Raw genomic sequence first — 15,949 nt, 5'->3', positions numbered from 1 at the left:
GCGAACACTCTACGATAAGAAGACGAAGCCGGTCCCCAACACTACGTCTGGAAAACAAGACAAATGACTACAACCAACTATTTAAAATACACTGTGAAGTAACAGTGAATAAAAGAAACTTTTTTTTCTGAACAAATTGCCTCATCGACTTTAATTGCCCAATTCACATATGGTGTTTCTGCCCGGTCGAAAATCCATTGAATAAGAAAAATGGAAACCTTATCCAACAGCTTACAAGAGGCCAAGAAAAGCTTGAATGGGCGGTCGAGAGGCAAATTACTTCCGCTCAAGCGGATAGAGAAACGTTCACTGCCTCCCTTAATCAACAACTCAACACCCTCCATAAACTAACCGAAAGACAGGATCGTATCACTGTACATTCCTCCTCTGAACCAGGGAACCTGAGCAGCCTTCCTATGATAGCACTGCAAAAATGTGTGCCTGGGGACAACCCAGACGCATTTTTACTAAATTTTGAAAGGGCAGCCAAAGCCTCCGGATGGCCAGAGCAAAAGTGGGCTTTTTTCTTAGCCTCGCTGTTGTGCGGAGAAGCCCAAGCCGCTTATCAAGCCGCTAACCCTACCGGTAATACCTCCTACAAGGAAGTTAAAGAAATCATTATGGAACATCTAGGGGTTGATGCAGAGGCTTATAGATTGCGGTTTCGAAGAGAGCAGGGATGTCCTGGGGATAGCCCCAAGAACATTGTTTTTAAATTAAAAGCCGCGGCTGACAAATGGCTTAAACCCCAAGAGAAGACCAAAGAAGAAATACTATCACTTATTTACCTTGAACAATTCATGGAAGCGTTCTTTTTTTCCACACAAAGGTGGCTGAGACAACATACAGGCCTCTCTGTAGAACAAGCGATCGAAATGGCCACTACATACACACGAGCACAACCAAGACCAGGGAACTGGGATACAGAGAAACTAGGCTTCAGGTCAGGGAAGCAAGAAAAAGGAAACGTAAAACCCCTAAGTGAACCCGTAAAACCACGCCCATGTAAACCAGAAATCCTAATACCAAAGGGACCTCAGTGTTTTGATTGTGGAACTTGGGGGCACATAGCCCGATTCTGTCCACAAAAGAAAAGTCAAGAAGAGCCAATGGATGTGAGCTACTTACCCAAGCACGTCTGATATACTGAAGAGATGGGTTTGTGCTTTTACGTAAGTCTGGTGGTAAATGGGATATATGTAAGGTCCCTGCTTGACTCCGGCTGTAGACAGTCGGTCATACACACTGACTTAGTCACACCAGAGGATTTTCATCATAACAAATAGGTACCCATCCGTGGCGTACATGGGGATGTCAAATCATATACACTGGCCAGGGTAAGGGTGAGGTTACCCGATGGGAAGGAACTTTATGTTCATGTAGGTGTCTTACCCAGACTCTCTGAAAAATTAATCCTAGGTACGGATAACCCTGAGTTCATGTCACTCCCCCAATGTAAGATACAAAATACCCAGCAAAAGGTCCCCATCCTCCTCTCCCAAGCCCCTTGGCAAGGTGAAGGTCGCTTTAGATATGCACAGCAGAATGACTCCACTCTCAAACCAGCCTGGCAACAAGCATTCTTTTCATTTCCAAAGTGGTTACTTACCCTGCATTGACTATAGAAAATGATTTCCTTTACAGGAAAGGTATTAGTCTGCCCCAAAACAACTACTTGTGCCACCGGTTTTTGAGACCAAGTTATGTTTTTTGCACACAGCCACCTTTTGGCTGGTCATATTGGGGCCCAAAAAACTAGCCTAACAATTCTGGATCACTTTTATTGGCTGCGGATTCATGCTAATATTACAAAATTCTGTCAAGAATGTGAAATATGTCAGCGAAAAAAACCCTATTGACCCCCCGCTGTTCCATTATAATCCCTACCGATAATTGGAAAGCCCTCTGAACGGGTGGGTATGGATTTAATCGGACCTCTTCCCAGATCCCGTAAAGGCAATGTCTATGCCCTGGCTATAATCGATTATGCCACCCGATATCTTGAGGCTTTTGCCATAAGAACTCCCAATACCACATCTATCTGTGAGAACTTAATGAACCTATTCTCTAGGGTAGGATTCCCTCGAGAGATCAGGGCACCCCTTTTATCTCCCGTCTTATGGGCCAGGTTTGCAAGACCCTCAACATTACCCAAATACGAACCTCAGTATATCATCCCCAGACTGGCTTTGTGAAAGATATAATGGTACTATCAAATTAACTCTAAAAAAAATGATGGCCAGAGAGGGGGCTGATTGGGACGCCCTCCTACCCGTAGCTCTCTTTGTTATTAGATGCCAAACCAGAGTAGCCTAGGATGTTCCCCTTTTGAGCTTCTCTACGGGAGACAACCATGAACCCTCCTGGAAATGACTCGAGAAGCTTGGGAACAGGAACAACCTGATGAGAACCGTACCCTCCTTGAATATACCCAGGGTTTACGCTCCCGCCTTCATAAAGTAAGGGATTTTGCCCATAACAACCTAGAAAGAGCCCAAAGAAAACAACAGACCTTTTGTGATAAAGGAAAAAAATGGCGTCACCTGCAAATACATGACTGGGTTCTAGTCCTCTTACCATCATCCCTTGCAAAAGCACGGGCAGAATGGAAAGGTCCCTTTGAGGTGATAGACAAGGTAGGCTTAACTACATACCGCCTTCGCTTGAGTAAAAAGAAAACACAAGTCTTCCATAATAACCTCCTGAAGAAATGGTTGGGGCCCCTTCCTCAGAACATTCCATCATGTAAACAGGAGGGCAGGACAATCCGCACTATGCTGTCTGAACTAAACATAAATGACTCTCTTTCTAAGGCACATCAACAGTCATTAGACCAGATGCTGTCCCCCTTTTCCACCCTATTTACACATATCCCAGGACGTATATCCTTGATTGAACATTCCATTCCCTCAGAACCTAATAAAGTGCTTAGACATCGCCCATATCGCGTCCCAGCAGTCAGAAAAAAAGCCATTGAAAATAAATTGCTAAAATGCTAGCTATGGGTGTCATCAGACCCTCCCAGAGTGAATGGTCATCTCCAATGGTCATTGCCCCTAAACCAGATGGTTCTATAAGATTTTGCACTGACTTTAGGGCAGTAAACGCCATCACTAAGTTCAATTCCTACTCTCTGCAACGGGTAGATAAATTGATGGAACAACTTGGTAAGGCCCAATTTATTACCACCCTGGAACTAACAAAGGGGTATTGGCAGGTACCCCTCTCCCCAAAAGATCAAGCTAAAACCTCATTCAGTAACCCCTTTAGCCTTTATGAATTTACTGTCCTTCCGTTTGAGCTCCATGGCGCACCCGCCACCTTCCAACGTCTCATGGACGTGGTTCTACGGGAACACAGGTGTTACTCCGCTGCATACTTAGACAACATAATCATTTACAGTCCTGACTGGGAGACCCACCTGACCCATTGTGAACAGGTGCTTAGAGCCCTCAGGGAAGCTGATCTCCATATCAATGCAAAACAAGCATTTGCAATACAATAGGTCTCGCAGTAGCAAAGTTTAAAGTTGTTGGTATTATAAATGGTATTGTTTATTATCTATTTTTTTTAAAGCAACAAATATATAAAAGGCTCTTTATAATGTCAGTATGTGAAAGTGGGGTAAATGTGATATGTACGGTATTGTGACCAACACTATGAAAGCGGCTGCCACGAGCAGAAATTATGTCTTCCTCTAACTAGCACCAGATAAACGTCTGTATTGTGACAAAAAAACGCACAAAAGGCTGCCTGAAAGTCTGCTGTAGTGTGACTTTCTGCGACACTCCAGACACTTGAGAAACAAACCAGCCCAGGCAAATTAACCGTAAACAAGCCAACTGAGAAAGATAAGAATCTATTCCTAAATTTCAGCATGTCCATTGGCGGACTAGGGCAGCGTGCGACACCTCCTCATTGTTCCGCCTCTCCCATTGTTTTACAGCCACATATAAAACAAGCATTGAAAATGCAATAGGTCTTGCCTTTGATTAAGTTAAAGCCATTTGCTTTGCTAATGGTATTGTATAGCAAAGCAAATGGCTTAACTTAACACCTTGGGTGCTAAGCTGATCCCCCTCCTGTGCTGATATTTACTGAATTCCCTTTTACATGACGAGCTCAGCTCGTCATGAGCACACGAGAGGTGTACCTCATGACGAGCTGAGCTCGTCATGAGCATCGAAGGGGTTAATGAAAGCCGAGACTTATTGCATTTTTAATGCTTGTGTTATGTAAGGCTTTTCGCTTTGTTGTTGATTCATCCTATTTGCTTACAAGCCTGCTTCCCGTTGCAACACCCAGACCTCTGTTATTTTTCTATGTTTTTTTAATATTATTTGGAAATACATTGTTTTCAGGCTTGTTGGGTCAATTGTATCAACTGACTCAGAACAATAACTGACCTCACCATGGCAATCATAAGCTCAGAACAATAACTCAGACTTCACCATAGTAAACATAAGCGTAGCCGCTCTGATTTCTATCGCATTAGTTTATTCTTCTGCCACCTTTCTTTGCTGTCATACACTCACTCCTTCAGCAGATCTGTCTTTCCCACCAACACATTGTCTGACTTCTATAGCGCCTTCATCCTGCTCCAAGCCAAGCCCTTGCAGCACTATATGTTGTGTCTCCTCCCCTAAGCACAATAGTTATTTACTTCAATGCAACAGCAGGCTCTTAAGTGAATAAACAAGCATTGGCATAGCCAATAGGTCACGCCTTTGGGACCTTCTAAGTGTTTAGCCATGCAACAGTTGATGTTTTTGCACCAAGGATATTGTGCTGCATAACTACATACTTATAAGGTCCCAAAAGCGAGACCTATTGGCTAAACCAATGCTTGTTTCTTTTGCACTGGGAGCAAGCCTCCACTGGCGTTCTTGCCTACGGCTTTGTCTAAGCTCTTTTTAAATCAGTTGAGAAGCATGGTACAGATGCCTTGGCTCTCGTGGCCTCCTTGGATTTAAGTGGGGCCACTTGTTCAATAGCCGCAGATACCCAAGTATTAAAAGCCTCTGGTGAGGAAGCAATAGCAGTGTTCTTTGTCATTATATTTCTAACTAAGACCTCTTTCAAATCTATATGGGGCCATGGTCAGGCCTTGCTTGTTGCATAGCAAGGTTTGCACTTGGACAATACTAGTCTATGAAATAAAGACTCAGAAGCGCTGCATAAAATGTGGGGTTGATTATCACAACACCTTGTGTAGGGATCACATATGCAGCTGCAGTATGCACTATTAACTAAGATTGGTCACCTCTGTGTGTACCCTGGCTTTGACGGGAGTGTAAATAAAAACAAAGTAGATATGCATTCACTGAGGGATCTAATTAGCCTTATCAACACAGGCCATTACAGGAGTTCACAATTTCTGCTACTAAGTGGTGCAGTCCTGTGATTAAGGACTTCACTATAATTATACTTGTAGCAATTTATGATGTCTTTTCGTCGAGTCCTTGGATGGTAGGCTGGTCCTGGGTAATAGTATGGATGGGGGGGTACTACCGTTTGTCATATGTATCCTATGACCTTAAGAACTACTGCATTCCAACGCAAAAGGAAAGTTACTTCTGTTGTAAACTTATTTTCAAAAGTAGCGTTCGTCAAGTTTACTAGGCTCACTGTACAAAGTGGCAGTTGATTTGGAACTCAGATAATGCCTAACACAGCAACAATGCAAAGTGGCCTAGGGTCAATGGTACCATTGAAGGAAGAACTGTGAGGTACTGGTTAGTCAGAAGCTCTTGAAAAGCGGTCCTTTTAAAACTGCTTTTTTACAGTCTTCAGTCAATAGAACAAACGTGAAAAACGGAAAGCTACAATGTTTCAAGTAGTCTATAATATGTCTGCCAACTTTTGTCTTTGGCCTTCTGGTCAAGAGGGGACACCTCCTGGAGGCATTTTCAGTCCAGGCTGCCATGACTTTGACAGAGGCACAAATTCCCCAAAAATATTGTAAAAGACTAAAAGCAAATCACTTGAACATGAACTGGGATTCACATCCACAGAAAAATTAAGGTTTCTGTTCAGAGACCAGTCCAGTAACCTTTAACAAGCTCCCCCATAGCAAGAGATTGCATAAGGTACTCTCAAAGTGATACAGGCTAACCACGCTGGTACTCCTAGAACACCGCTTGTAGTTCATCAACTAATTTACAAAACAAATGTAGTAGATTGGATCAACTGGGCTGCAAGGTCTTCATGGCGGATAGGTACCTCAGTTCACTGCCAAAAATTCAGTAACCTGCACCTTGCAGTAAGTCTCATGGCCTAGGCCAAGCTCCTTTCCTCAAGTGGGCAGTATAGCTGCTTCTCCTTTCAGAGCACACTAGAGTAGGAGAGCTTCTTCTAAAGTGCTCAGGCTTTTCCCAGGCTTCAGGTAGACACCAACTTCCAGAGTCATTTTTGGTCAAACATCCTTCTGTACTGGTAAGAGCTTCCCCGGAAGCCCAGAAGTCAGAAAGAAACAGGTCTTGAGCCAATAATGATCTTGTTCAAGGGTCACTAGCAGGAAGCGAGGACTCATCAAAGATTAGCCATGTTCAAAATCTATATATCAGATCAACCAAAGCAGGTGTGGGCGTGGGAGGAGGGGTAGTAGTAGGCTCAGTTACAGAAAGAGGCTGCAAACCAGTGTGTCTCTTCAAACTGGGCTTTATTTTTATGGTGCGTCTGGTCCTAAAGGTCAGTCTTTCCCTTGCGAACTCCAGGTTGTTCATGATGGCGGGGTCTTCGGGGCGTTGGTTGTCCTGACAAGCATCTGCGGGGTCAGCTCCAGTCCTCCGTCTCAGGATTACCCAGGGAAAAGGAGACCAACAGAGGGAGCCGTTAGTTTAAGGTTCCGATACGGCGTACTCTCCAGGGGACCGAGTGATAGTGAGGGAACACCCGTGTATACTACAATCTGACTGTGCTCGTGCAGAGGGGGGGGATAGGCTTGTGAGGAATACTGGATGGGCAGGGAGGGTGGACGGGTATAGGGTTAGACACGGGAAAGGCACACACAGGGTTATGTACACAATCTACACAGGGGCGTTCTTCTTCGCCACCCAGGCTGCCCAACGCCGCCGTACCTGAGAAAGCCACACTCCTCCCTCGGGAGTGTGGCACGGCGGAACACGGGGTCATTGGCCTCCTGGCTCTCCTCCGCTCTCGTTTCTCTCGTCCTCTCCGTTAGCTCCACGCTTCCTCTCCGGCTCCGCTTCTCCGCTTCCTACCTCCGGGGTGATGACACACCCCCCCCATACAGGATTTCCTGCCCTTTGACCAGTCCGGGATCTCCGACATCAGAAGGGGGCGGAGTCGCATCCTGATCGTCCAAGTTCCAATTAAAGGCGCCGAGGTCCTTTTCGCCTTCCTGATCCGAAAGGCTGTCCCACTCTGCCCTCGGGGCGTTAGTCTGCAGGGAAGGAGGGGAATTAGGGACAGGGGTCCACCAGTTCGTACGGCTCCCCACCCCGACCCCGCTACAGCAGGGCACACCTTCCTAGGCTTCCTCCATGAAAGATGAGTGTGGAACATGCACCAATAGGTCACAAGAATGTATAATCCTTGGTGATTAGCGTGATGTTCCCAAATAAGGTCTAACATTTCTTGGTTGATCCAAAGCAAGACAAAAGAGAAGGTCATGGGGCTTGGAGTTGATCACCAACAGGTGAGACACTTTAAATAGGGGTAGCTTGTTACTGGAAGGTCCGCAGCTTGAGGTGTCAATAGCAGAGATATCAGGTTCAGGTTTCAGGTTTTAATGTCTTTATTTCGATAATGAAATCATAAAAGACAATTTTAACAAACATTTAAAACAGATTCCATTATCACTACATATTACAAAATCTTATAAAAATAGTTATATCTATATATAATCAACAGTGTAAGGTCAATCTAGAATCCACAGTTAAAAAGTTATTAAACCATTATTGAAAGGAAACAAGACATTAATTTTAACAAATCTTAAAAATATGTTTAGCATTTGCTAATAAGCACTATACAATTTACACACTTTATTTGATCATGTGGCGATTGAATTCCTTCTTGCTCTGATTGCCCATGCCCAACCTAAATATTTGGCCAAACATATCACAGTGAAATCAGTTGTATTTGTTTTTAAAGCCCATATTGCATCCGAGGATTTTTTACATTTCATGCGTTTAAAAATGGGTTTTAGCCATTTTGAACGGGGTTCTCTATATTGAGGGCAGGCGAACAAAAAATGGCCCTCTGTTTCCTTACACCCGGGGCAGCAACTACAAAGATTAGTAGTGTTGTTGCTCCAAGATGAGGTGAAGGAATTAAGGGGTAATGAGCCCACCCGAAATTGGTGGAACAGTTTTCTGTCCAATGGCCTGGAGATAAGATCCCAATATATCTCACGAGCCGGATCCAATTTAAACCTTAAAAAGCGTCCCGTCAGATCTTCAGAGCTGGATGCATGTGCCAAAGAATGGCGAGTTGAGGCCCAAAATAGACTCTTAAATTCCTTTTTCGGGGGGAAATTGTTAATGTCTGGCGAAACCCACAGATGACTAAGGCCCATATCACACAGGCTCTTTTTCACCGAGTGAAGCCAGGGGATTCGCTCGGAACCTCCAATTGCTTTCACCTCGGTTAACTCCTTTGCAAAGAGTGCCAACTCCTCCGTGGTCCACAGACGCCTCCAGGTAGACACTACTCTATACCTTGCCATGTCTGTTATTGGAAGGCAACCCATGTCGTGGCAAAGAGGGATCAGTGGAGTTGATTGGGGAAGCCCCACCAGGTTGCGAAGAAACCTACACTGGATTTTATACAGGCTCGAGAGATCCATAAAGCCCCATAACTCTGCCCCGTAGAGTGTCGCAGCATTAATTTTGACATCATAAATTTGTAATGCGGGGGCAACCCTTTTGGTAATAGATTTCTTTTGCTCTCGCAGGAGGCAGCCAGTCAATTGGGCCAGTTTTAACTGCTGGGTCTCTATTTGTGGTTTCCAGGACAGACGGCAGTCCAGAGTGACCCCCAGATACGTCATCGTGTCAACTTGTTCCAGGTTGACCCCGTTAAGTTGTACACTACTACGTATAGGTTTTTTCCTGGAGAAAACCATAAATTTAGTTTTCCCCACGTTTATCTGGAGGTCATTTTGGTTGCAGTATTCCTCAAAGTGATTTAGAGCCCTCTGCAGACCCCCCCTCGTCTTTGATAAGAGGAGGGTGTCGTCCGCAAAGATCAACATTGGGAATTTAGTCCCCGCCAGGGACGGTGCATCCGTGTTAGCAGAGATATCATATTGATCATTATTTTCTTCTCCACCACAGCTCAGACCTCACTGTTTGAGAGCGGATTCCTTAAAACCTCCCTGATTACCTCACACTCTACATCTTGGGGCGTGCAGTTTTGTTATCCGTGAACTCACAGCGCCTGTTCTAAAGTGCATAGTTTAGTTATTGGTGTCCTAACGTTTTTAATTCATAAAGAGCGAGATTTATGATTGCCGAGCTCACTATCCCCGTTTCAAGAGGGCACAGATGGCTAAATGGCGAGCTCATTATCCTCATTTTAAGAGCGCACAGTTGAGTTACCATTGAGCTCATTATCACCATTGCAAGAACGTGCGGTTTTGTGTTTTGTGAGCTCATTATTCCCTGGTTAAAGAATGCGCAGTTTGGCGAGCTCATAATCCACATTAAAAGAATGTGCAGTTTTGTGATCATTCAGTTCATGTTCTAGAGAGCATAGTTTGACATCTCTAAAAGATGTTGCTCTAATCACTTCTTACCGGTTTCATTTCCAATGGACTCCACGACCTCTTTAGCAGTGACCCCTGATTCATATGAAAAAAAGCAACACAAGAGGCAATTAGATAACACCTAGTCAAGGCCCTGCTTTCATCAGTCACATGTTATACTGCGCATGAACAAGAATTCAGTCTAGCACATGATTTAAGTTGCAGTTTGCAATCAGTAAAAAATAAAGCAGTGCATAAAAATATTTGAAGAACACTTAATTTATTTTTTATTTACTCAGTTTGGTTTGCGCTAGGTACAACTCTTTTGTAGACTCCCTTTTCTTCAATGTTGCTCTAGTTCTACAGAAATTATTTGTGTCTGAGACTTCATACATGTTTCATTCAAGTGCTAACTTTGTGTTCCTAATATCTTCTTGGATTTAATTTTTAGGAATGCTTATGTACACATGTTCTCAATTTGTCAAGCTGTAGTAGGAGAACAGGTCTATCAGAGAACCTGGCTGGCCGCCATCTGTCTCTACAAGGGCAGAAGAACCAGTGCAAGCACATGGCATGATTGCGGCTCTGCAAAATCAACTGACATTTCTATTCTATGGACGAATTAGTCTACTTCAGAAGATGAGACAAATATTTAGAGAGGATCTGGTTCTCTCTCACTAGTATCCTGCAAAGAGATTTTTTTCACAATTTCACACTATCTGTTTCTTGCCGATTCTAAACACTGTACTACATCTGGCCTCTTCTGGCTGTGTCCCTGCTAAGAGTATCTTTCAAAGGTTCAAACACTACTGTGGATAAATCCATCTTAAATTCTAATAATTGCGTTCTATGTGAATGAAAACCACTATATGTTTTAAATCTGTGATTCTTTGGCATATATTGTGTGTATCGTATTCTATTTCTGTTCCCATGCAAAATGTGTGTTAATGTACATGGGAAAAAAAGGTAAATAAAACATCATTAAAAGAAGGGCAGAAAGTGGTCAGAAGAGAAGCAGTCTCAGGATGCATATTTCCACTCTGCAGACAACCAGTGGTCACTTTATGGTCAAGGTTGTTTGACAATTTCCAGCAGAATCACAGAAATGCCCCACTGAGTACCGGGAAAAGGTGCAATCATATCTACACCTGATAACATTGTAAGATTATGAAAGGATAAGTTACTTACCTGTAATCCTAGTTCTCTTCCAGGGGTATCCTCATCAAAGTCATAAGCACTGAATATTCCCGCCTATGTGCGGGACCCCGGAAACAATATAAAAATATATATGTAAAAAACACATATATCTCGCTCCACATATATGTATGTACATATATTATTTTTCTCACACCAATGCAGCTCCATAACTGAGGCTAAAACAATGTAAACACATATACATGCACTGCAATTAGTTAGGAAGCAAAAGAAAAAAAAACACATTAGGTCAAATAACCTTTGAACTTTGTGTTTTAATGAGTAGACCACTCATAAATCCTGAAAATTGCTTGTAAATAGACATTGTTAGCCCTCAGGCTGCATTGCAAAACCAATAGCATAGAAAATGAAACCATTTTCAACAAAAACTGGCACCGTGCCTTTAAGGCAGCCATGACCCCAGGCTTCCCATCATGCCTCAGGGGTGACAGTTAGGTCAGTTGTTCTTTGCATAACCCTGAAGACAGGGCTCAACCACAAGATTGAAATAGTACCAAATCTCATTTACCTGGGGAGGAGGGTGGCTTGCTTATGACTTTGATGAGGATACCCCTGGAAGAGAACTAGGATTACAGGTAAGTAACTTATCCTTCTCTTCCAGGGGATCCTCATCAATAGTCATAAGCACTGAATAGAATAGCAAGCCCATCAACCACCTGCAGGTAAATGAGAAGTACATGACCCAACCAAGCCATAACAGCCAAATAACTCAGCTGTTAAACAGATTCCTCAGGGAGGCCTGGCCCACCTGGGTATCTGCTCTCGTGTCAGAATCTAGACAGTAATGTCTGGTAAATGTATGGACAGACCTCCAGGTCGCCACTTTACAAATCTCAGACATGGGCACATCATGCAGGTAAGCCGCCGTGGCCGCTCTACCTCTAGTGGAATGCGCTTTAGGAGTACACCCCAGAGGTTTCTGCGCCAATTGGTAAGCAAGTTTGATACACGAAACGATCCACCTGGAAATGGAACGTTTCGATGCTGCATGACCAGTTCTGATCGATCCGTAGTTAATAAACAATTGATCAGAATGTCGAATAGACTTGGACCTGTCCAGATAGAACTTTAAAACCCTTTTCAGGTCCAAAGAGTGTAACGCCCTCTCAGCTGGAGTAGAGGGATTAGGAAAGAAAGTGGGTAAAGAGATAGACTGATTGACATGAAAATCTGACACCACTTTCGGCAGGAAAGAAGGGTGCGTTCTGAGCACCACTCTGTTTAAATGAAACACTGTATACGGTTCTTTAGTACAGAGGGCCTGAATTTCGCTCACCCTACGGGCTGACGTAATCGCTACCAAAAAAGCCGCTTTCCAGGAAATATGCTGTAAAGTAGCTTTATGAATGGGCTCAAAAGGTGGGCCCATCAACTTTGATAGTACTAGGTTCAGCTCCCAGGGAGGAGAAGGAGGCCGTACAGGAGGGTACACCTTTTTCAGACCTTGCAGGAAGTCTTTTACTGCTGGCAGCTGGAAAAAAGAAGTCTGTGAAGGTGATCGCCTATAAGCCGTTATAGCGGCTAAATGCACCTTAATGGAGTTAAACTTCAAACCTGCTTTAGCCAGGTACAACAAGTATGGAAGAACTGCTTCTTCCTGACTCTTCACCAGATTGTGACCATTCTGCATGCACCACATATAGAACCTCTTCCACTTGCATGCATAAGAATGTCTTGTGGAAGGACGTCGTGCTTCTCTCAGAATGGACATGCAGTCCTGTGGCAGCCCTAGATGGCCGTACTGAATGACCTCAGGAGCCATGCTGCCAAGTTCAGTGACGGAAGGTTGGGATGGTGAATCCTCCCGTTCATCTTCGATAACAGGTCCGGCCTGCATGGAAGCCTCTTGTGAGGAGACACTGACAGGTGAAGTAGGTCCGTGTACCACCATTGCCTCGGCCAGTCGGGGGCAATCAGGATCATTGTTGTGCACGAGTGGTTCAGCTTGCTCAACACCTTCGGGATCAGCAGAAGGGGTGGAAAGGCGTACACAAATTGCCCCAACCAGTCGATCAAAAGAGCATTCCCTCTTGTTCCTGGTCGATAGAACCTTGAGGCGAAGCTTGGGCATTTGCTGTTTACGTCGTCCACGAAGAGATCTATCGAAGGACGACCCCATGACTGGAAAATGTCTTCTAGCACTTAGTCGTTGAGAACCCAGTCTTCTTTGTCTTCGAAGTGCCGACTTAGTGCGTCCGCCCTCACGTTCTGCTCTCCTGGGAGGTGGACTGCTTGAACAGACAACTTGCGAGCCAGAAGCCAATGCCAGATGCGCTGAGCTTCCAGAGACAGAGTCCTTGAGCGGGTTCCTCCCTGCTTGTTCAAATAGTACATCGTGGTGGTGTTGTCCGTCTGTACTAGAACCATTTCCTCCTGAAGCGAGGGAAGGAACGCTTTGAGAGCCAGGTGGACCGCTCTCAATTCCAGCAAGTTGATGTGATAAGTGCTTTCTTTGGAAGACCACAGACCCTGCACTTGTAGAGGACCCATGTGCGCCCCCCAGCCTTGCAACGATGCGTCTGTGATGATCGTTTGGGTAGGAGGAGGTTGATGGAATAGAACTCCCACCTGCATGCTCTGTCTCTTTGTCCACCACTGGAGGGAAGATTGAGCTACCTCCGACAAAGTGATCTGATCGTCCCAGCGATCTGAATGCTGGTCCCATTTGTCCTCCAGATCCTGCTGAAGAGGACGCATCCGAAGACTGGCGTTCGGTACCAGGAAGATGCAGGAAGCCATCGACCCTAAGAGTGAGGCTATCTTCCGCACTTTCTGAGACCTGTGGCGAAGAACTTGCTGGCACTTGAGCGCTATAGAAAACTGTCTCTCCTCCGAAGGAAACACTTTTCCTACTTCGGAGTCTATCAGAGCTCCTAGGAAGTGGATCTTCTGAGTGGGTTGAGAGACAGACTTGCTGTAGTTGACATGCAGGCCTAGACGCTGACAAAGTTCTATGCATGTCTGGAATTGATTCCTTACATTGCCTGGAGTTGGACCTTTCAACAGCCAATCATCTAAGTATGGGTATACAAAGACTCCCCTGCGGCGTAGAGCTGCCGCCACCACTGCGACACACTTCGTGAACACCCTGGGGGCCGACTTCAACCCAAACGGAAGGACTTTGAACTGGTAGTGGGAGGTCCCCACCCGGAATCGAAGGAATCTCCTGTGATCGGGCCGTATTGGAATATGAAAATACGCATCTTGAAGGTCCATCGAACACATCCAATCCCCTTTCCTGAGATGTGGATATATTTGGTGAAGTGCCAACATGCAAAACTTTTCTTTTCGTACATGTAGATTGAGTGTTCTCAAGTCCAGAATGGGCCTGTATTCCGCCTTTTGACCCTTTTTTCTGACCAGAAAATACCTCGAGTACACTCCTTTCCCCCTTTGGGCCACCGGCACACTCTCGATGGCTGCTTTCTCGAGGAGTGTCGCTACTTCTTTCTTTAACCTTTGTAGCTGGTGGCTCGACGTTGACATCGGAGGAACGGGTGGAGGTAGACGATGGAAACGAAGACAGTACCCATTCTGCAGCGTAGAAAACACCCATTGATCTTTTGTAATGGCCTGCCACTCTGTCCTGTGATGCGCAATGCTTCCCCCCACTGGAGTGGACAACGGCGCTGGGGGAAGTGAAGACTCATTGCTTCTGCTGAGATTTATTGAAGTTGTTGCCTTGGCGCTGATTTCCATTTCCTTTGGAATTGCGATTGCCTTTGTATTGCGACTTTTGTTGGCTTTGCTGGTTCTGGCCTTTCTGCCAGTGAGGGGTTTGAACCCTCAGCTTCGAAGAGCCCTTGTTGTCCGAACGGAACTTCTTCCGGAATTCCTTTTTCTTTTCAAGCCCCACGGCTTTGAGGGTGTCTAACTCAGTCTTCATCCGCTGCATCTCCTCATCAGCACTCGCTCCAAAGAGAGACGCGCCTGAAAAAGGAAGATTTAGAATTCTGGCTTGAGCCTCGGGTTTCAATGCAGTCAGGCGCAACCATGAGGATCTCCTCGCTGTGATTCCATGCACATAACCATGCCCAGCCAGCGTTGCCCCATCTGCCGCCGCTCCTATAATCTGATTGGAGACTTGACCGCCCTCCATAAGAACCTCCTCAAAGTCCTTTCTATCTTCCTGAGGAAGTTTTGCAGAAAACCTCTGAAGTGAGTCCCACAGAGATCTATCATATCTGCCGAGCAGCGCTTCCGCATTGGAGACCTTGAGGAAAGAAGCTGAGGTGTTACAAACTCTTCTCCCCCATGAGTCTTGCACCTTGCTGTCCTTATCCGGCGGTACCGTGGATGAGGAAGCTACCGCATTGGATTTTCTAGCCGCCGCAATGATTACTGAATCTGGCGGGGGATCGGACTTGAGGAACAGAGGGTCCTCATCAGGAGGACGATACTTCTTGAGAACCCTCGCTGGGACGGACTTCACCGTTGCCGGAGTGAGGAAGACTTCATTCACTGGTTCCATTATACCCGGGACCAACGGCAACAAAGGTTTGGGTGCCGTTCTGTGCTGTAGAGTTTCAAATATGACCGTCGTCTTGATCTGCGGAGCTGTCATAGGCACTCCCAGCTTCAGGGCTCCCCGCCCAAGATGTCTTGGAACGAGAAAATATCCTCAGTTGGAGATATCCTCGAGCGTGGACTGTTTGTCAGGGTCGGAGAGTACTCCCTGTGAGATCGGGTCCTCGAAGAACTTGAAGAGCTACGGGTCCTCCAGGACCTAGATCTTCTACTTGAGCGTGTTCTAGAACGAGATCGCTCTCTGTGACGAGATCTTCTCTTTCTTGAGTGCCTAGAACGAAACCGTTCTTTGCGGCGGGGAGCCTGGTCTCGATACGCCCTCAGCCGATCTGCCGTCTCCTTGTCCTTGGCCCAGTGGTGAAGAGGTCTATACCACCTTGGGGAAAGATGAACAGGAGGAGATTTGTGGGTGGGATCCTTCACTGGTGAACGTGACCGTGGAGGTTGATCTGCTTGATCCTGTTGCGACCTTGCAGGGGACTTGGACCTCTCCCTATC

General features: G+C 45.5%; 1 protein-coding gene across 5 annotated transcripts in view; it reads right to left on the bottom strand.

Moving 5' to 3' along the window:
• LOC147703671 (butyrophilin subfamily 2 member A1-like) overlaps window positions 1-15,949 on the bottom strand; it is a 415,432-nt gene that overhangs the window by 207,648 nt on the left and 191,835 nt on the right. For 4 of the 5 annotated variants that reach the window (XM_086932017.1, XM_086932018.1, XM_086932019.1 and 1 more), the window contains one exon: window positions 9,761-9,805. The exons of the other annotated variant lie outside the window; for it this stretch is intronic. In XM_086932017.1, coding sequence (XP_086788143.1) covers window positions 9,761-9,805 — 45 coding nt within the window. The remainder of the gene's footprint in view (window positions 1-9,760; window positions 9,806-15,949) is intronic. 5 annotated transcript variants of the gene reach the window in all.

This window comes from Lissotriton vulgaris, chromosome 7 (genome assembly GCF_964263255.1).
Source record: "Lissotriton vulgaris chromosome 7, aLisVul1.2, whole genome shotgun sequence".
Taxonomy (NCBI): domain Eukaryota; kingdom Metazoa; phylum Chordata; class Amphibia; order Caudata; family Salamandridae; genus Lissotriton; species Lissotriton vulgaris.
This window is presented reverse-complemented; position numbering and strand designations above follow the sequence as displayed.